General features: G+C 39.7%; 1 protein-coding gene across 1 annotated transcript in view; it reads left to right on the forward strand.

Annotated features, from left to right (window-relative positions):
* The window catches only part of LOC111227403 (inactive phospholipase D5-like), a 47,007-nt gene extending 42,706 nt beyond the window's left edge, over nt 1-4,301 (forward strand). Inside the window, 5 exon segments of the mRNA XM_022752853.1 lie at nt 746-943; nt 2,795-2,931; nt 3,063-3,261; nt 3,395-3,485; nt 3,751-4,301. Of these exon segments, the coding sequence (XP_022608574.1) occupies nt 746-943; nt 2,795-2,931; nt 3,063-3,261; nt 3,395-3,485; nt 3,751-4,301 (1,176 nt within the window).
* The last annotated feature ends 1,699 nt before the right edge of the window (nt 4,302-6,000 follow it).

Below are 6,000 nucleotides of genomic sequence, written 5' to 3' on the forward strand. Positions count from 1 at the left end.
AAAAAATCAAACCTTATTTGGACATATGTGTTTTATACTGTACACCTGATTGTAATTCTTAAAGAATTCAATTTAGAGATATAAATTCATACATGTAAATTTCACCATCAACTATTAATTATTGGTAATTTACATAAAAATTCGTGCAGCTATATGCACAACTGCAGACATAGGCCATTTGTTTGTTTTTGCTTTCAGCAGACACACTAAGTGGAAGCAACACGCCTCCAGAGTCCAGAATCGAATGACAGATATCAAATCTTATTTTCATGAATGACTGTGAAAGTCACATGAGAAGTCACATTATGGACTGTATTTTTAGCTTTTTCAGATCACATGTTGGTATGTTTTGAGGGCGACAAAAGAGGCCGTGTTAAGTAAGACTTTAGTGAGTGGGATCTGAGCTTTATTAGGGATACTTTGCTCTCATAAACACTGCAGGGAGAGAATGAGTGTGTGGAGGAAATGAAAGACAGAGAAGGCAATTTAGAAGCTGAGAGGCTGAGATGGAGAAGTGTCTCTTTGAAATGAAAATTCTGCAGCAGGCAAAGAAAGAAAAATGAGAGCAGAGAGAGGAAGCACTGTAGAAGAATCCTGTAACTTGCTGTAACGATGGTCGAGCATTTTTCTCAATGATGGTGAAAGTAATGATGATAATGTTCAGGATAATTATGAAGATATGGGTGTAAATGTGGGCTGTGTCCATGCTAAAGTTGGTCTAACAGAAGTTTTGTTTGTTTTCCAGAGGAAGGAGCTGGGTGTGTTGGTGTACAACTGCAGCTGTCTGGCTCTGGACCTCCACAGAGTTTTCAGTCTGTACTGGGGGCTTCAATATAAAGACTTCATCCCCTCCTTCTGGTCCAAGCGCCTCTTTGCTTTATTCAACAAGAACACACCTCTGGAGTTCACTCTCAACAGCACCAAGGCTCAGGCCTACATCTCTGTAAGTCATTGTTTGTGTGGTACATTAGTCATATCAATTCTTTTACTGTGTGGAAATTCTTTGTGGATACATCAAGGACAAGGTTAACGTGCCAACACATAATACAAGAGACACCTTGTACTGATGGCACAAAGGAGGCAGGCTTGTATAAAAGAGTTAGATTTCAAAAACAAACATTTAAGTGATCGTTTAACATATAAGACATCTGTCAATTTCTTGAGTTTCCTCCTTTACTATGCAAACAGTGTTTAGCATTTGTGGTCTATAGTTATACTTTACAAGCTCTTGCTTTTGTGGATAAGTCTGTATTTCAGTTGTGGAGAAATAAAATCCTTTTTCCCAACATTTTGACATCTTGAATCAGGAAAGCACCTTATTGCTATTGAAAAATTTTCACAGCAGACATTTTGACATGCCTTGGTGTAAAATGATAACATTAATACAACTGCCATGTAGTTGAGCTAGTTTCAGCGTTTCAGTGTTGTGCATGCCGGCTCACTGGGACATTTAATGGAACTGAGTTGTCGTTAGTGAAATTTGTTTCACCTGTGCGGCACCTGTTAACACAAGTCTAACCGATTTTTTCCACTTTTGTTGAACTCCCAAGTTCATACAATCAAAAAGACAGAGCTCATCTCCAGGTCTAATGCAGCTGAACAGAACAGACACACAAGTAACCACAAAAAAGAAAGAAAAGAAAACAGATCATCACAGTAGGCGCAGAAAAGGTTCCACAACATGCACAGTCGCACTCCACACTTCGCCTCCATATACTCAAGAGACTTTGAATGCAACAAAAGTTCACCAGAATGTGCTCCAAAAGAAGGTGAACATAAAAATCGACACTTGTTTATATAATATTTTGCCGAAATAAACAGGTTGCTAGGTTACAGAAATCCATCATTCTTGTACTTTTCTCTTTTAGAGAAATATCTGGGACAAGCAGGTGACCATGGAGATCCAGTCGTCAAAGTCTTTTCAAAATCTGCAAATACACATACATGCAAAAAAGAGTAAAAGTGTTGACCAGCTTAAGCAATATTTTACAAAACACATAAATAACATTTACTTGAAGTATTTGTGTAGGATTTCATTACAGGTGTACAACTGATTTAGAATCTAAATGTATTTGAGTAGTTCTTTAATGATTTGATTATTCCATTTCTTGAAGGTATCTATGGTTAGAGGTGGTGGCATAGCTGCAATCCTTGTTTGAGTTAAAGAGTCTTTCACAAGATGAATTACAGCAGTAATTAATGCCCTTATAACAGAGGTGAACTGTCTGTCTGAGCAGCTGAGATCATACATCTTAATGAAAGTGTCATGTTCTTAAAGAGCACCAACATCATCCACAAGACCAGATGCCCTTTTGTTTCCACTCACCATTGGACAGATCCTTACAATTCTTAAAGGTCCCATATTGTATGAAGTGAGATTTCCATGTCTTATTTTGTTTATAACAGGTCTAGGTGCTATATTCACACTCAAAGCGCTCAGTCTACAGAGAAATGCACACAGCCCATATACAGAAACTGTGCCTTAAAACCAGCCGTCAGGACCTCTGTAAATTTGTTACAGGCCCACTCGGACCCACTGTTCAGCCAATAGTCCTTTAGGTGAACAATAATGATGATGAGAGCTGAGCTGGTTGTTATGGTGATAAGTGTTAATGGTCATGATGGTAATTCTGTCCTTTGTGGGTTAACATCATTGTTGTAATAAACATCTGTGACAACTCTTCCATGTGTATTTCTTCAGAGAGGAGTAAACAATCCCTGGTTGTGCATCATCTTATCACCCAACACCAACACTTCCTGATTGTCCTCGCTGCCTTTGCTCTTCTGTTGACAGAGCTCCCCAGATGTTTTTATCCCCAAAGATCGTAGCAGTGATCTGGAAGCCATTTCCTGGGTCATCCAAGAAGCCCGCCATTTCATTTACATCTCCATCATCGACTACCTGCCCCTCCTCAGCAGCAACGCCCACAAGTTAGAACCACTCTGCCACTGCAAGAGTCGCTTTCTTTGGAATTATTTATCATCAAAAGTCTGAATGCCTTCCTTTGATTCACGTGATTAAACTCTGTGTATGCCTGCATGTCCATCTGGCTGTGTTCCAGCAGTTGAGTGTGTGTGTCTGTATCTGTGCCAAGGTACTGGTCTCGTATCGACGGCCTTATCCGGGAGGCTCTGATCCTGAGGAAAGTGCGGGTTCGTTTGCTGATAAGTTGCTGGGAAGAGACTCAACCACTTACTTTCAACTTCATCTGGTCCCTGAGGAGTCTCTGTATGGAGCAGGCCAACTGCTCACTGGAAGCTGTAAGTACAAGGCCACTACTGTTAACAACTCTAAGATACACTTTATCAGTTCTCACAGCAGCACTGTGTGTGTGTGTGTGTGTGTGTATGTGTGTGTGTGTGTGTGTGTGTGTGTGTGTGTGTGTGTGTGTAGAAGTTCTTCAACCCCAGAGTGCAGAGGGATGGCACTCTCCAGGGAATAAACCACAACAGGTTTATGGTGACAGACCGAGCCATATATTTAGGTGAGCTCATCGACTAGAGTTAATGACTGTGTCCTTTGTTCACTTCATGCAGATCTCATTTTCAGTGGTCTTAAGGGGATAGTTCAGCATTTTGGGAAGTGCAGTTTCTAAGAAGATTAATATCACTATGAATTCTCTACATTAACTATGGAGGTAGAGATGGGAAGAGATTAGCCTAGTTTAGCGTAAAGACTGTAAGCACATATAAACAAGTGAAAAGTAAAACTGTGCTCACTTATTTGTTTCCTCCTCTGTGTCGTAACAGGTAACCTTGACTGGGTGGGGAATGAGTTTACCTTCAATGCAGGGGCAGGCCTGGTGATCAGCCAGTCAGAGGGTATCGAAGAGAGGAACGCCACAGTGGTGGAGCAGCTACGGGCTGCGTTTGACAGGGACTGGTTTTCCCGTTACACCCGCTCCCTTCAGGCCAATAAGATCCCTGTTTGCAACAAGCACCAGATCAACAGGCTGGTGCCAGTAAAAGCCAGCCACCTAGACAATGGACCAGTGCCTATCAGAACAGGCCAGCACGATAACGGACCTGCACCAATGAGAAACAGTCACAAAGATGACGGGCAGGCGGCTGTGAAAACAAAGCACCACGATGATAGACTGAGCAAAATTAGTCCCCAAGGCATTGAAAATGGACTGCTGCCAATTATAGACAGTTATCAAGAGAGGGGACAAGTCAAAATAAGTCACCTTGACACCAGACAGGTACAAATCAAAGGTAGTTACCCTGACAATCCAATGGATCCACCCAGTCAGTCATCTGAGAGCAGCGGCAGCAGAGAGATCTCCAATGGATCACTGTGACCGTAAAGCATGATGGGCTCCTTTTCCCTGTATACGTTTGGAAAAATACTCTCTGCCAGTGGTGATGGACTTACATCACTGGGTCTTTGTAGCATTTTATTATTGTAATTTTGTAGAAAACCAAAAAATTTGAAAATTTAAGTAATATCTGGTTTGCGGGACTTGATAATGTACATGGAAGAACTCAGAAGAGAAAGTGGACAATCCTCTGCAGTATGGCACTTTTGACTGATTCTTTCAGAATGAAATCAAAACATTTTGCTTAAGAAGAAATACTGATAATATTCTGTAATATCTTATTACAATCTTACTACTCATTCAATCTTTTTTCTGTCCTTGCTGAGGTCTCTCAGAGGTAATGATTGCCTAATTATTGTGTCATTTAAACTGTTTATGGCAGTCTTAATTTATCACCCTTTAAAAGGGGGAATGACACCTGCATGCGTATGCAGAGATGGGAGGCAATTGAGCATATGTAGCTACACTAGCTATAGGTAGCATTTAAGACACAGTCCAAAGAAGTGAAAGATTTACCACACAGTTTTTCATGTTGTGGATCTCTGACTTTCCTCACATACTCAGATTGATAGTGGATACTTTGTGTAAATAATTTTGTGCTTATCAAGCAGTATTCTGAGTAAGTTACTGCGTGTTGAAATAGTACTGCAAACTTATTAACTACAACCAGTAACTTATGATCTTTATCCAAGACCAAATCAGTTTAATAATGGCTACATCTGTGTAATTAAATTAATGGAAACTGCTCATGTGGACCTGCCAAATAACTTATTCAACTGTGTCACTGGACACAAGAACAACGTTTTTCTGTTAAAATATGTAGAACTGTTTACCACTTAAAATTATTTAGACTTGATATTTATTTACACAGATTCCTACGAAGGATTTTTAAACAAACACTGAGGAGCAAAAATTAGTTATTTTACACACACTAGAAACAACCTAAGACATGACGCATCAAATATTTCTCCACAGCTGGATATTAAAATATTTTATTTTATATGGGTCATAATTGAATTAGATGAAGCATCTATTTTACTGTGTTCATTACATAATTCCAAATGTCCTATGCCAATTGCAGATTACAGCCTTCATTACTATACTTTTTCCCTGGAGGAAGGGGCTATTGATCTGTACGGGTCCTTATATTTAATCATTGCTGTTTCCATATTCAAATCCTGGGAAAAGAAGAAGCATTGAATGGATATCTATAGGATCTTTCCAAATGCAATGTTGTAACTTATTGAACAAATACTAAGGGAGCAGTTTTTCAAGAGGGGGCCAGAGGGTCTCTGCTGTCAGCCAAATCAATACAATGAATTTTTAACAGAGCTTGACAGTTGCAGTTGCTGCAGTTTAACCTCAAGGACATAGTGGCCTGTAATGTCATGCCTGTGACTGAATATATATTACCTTTACCATGTGCAGTTGGATCTTAATATACAGGGTTGTCAGTAAAGAACAAGTCATTTACACTTGACTGAAAGCTTGTAGCAACTTTCATTTGAATTTTGAATGATTGCATGTCGCACACTCTCTCCTATGAGTGCAACTTTAAGCAACAATGGTTGTGGTTTTATATTGTAGAAACATTTTTACCTTACAAAGCCATTAATCAAGGAAACAGGAAAACATTACCAGAGAGCTACATAATGATGTCCTCATCAACAATTTGCAGGGT

The sequence above is a fragment of the Seriola dumerili genome, unplaced genomic scaffold, assembly GCF_002260705.1.
Source record: "Seriola dumerili isolate Sdu_G_001 unplaced genomic scaffold, Sdu_1.0 BDQW01000187.1, whole genome shotgun sequence".
Lineage (NCBI taxonomy): Eukaryota > Metazoa > Chordata > Actinopteri > Carangiformes > Carangidae > Seriola > Seriola dumerili.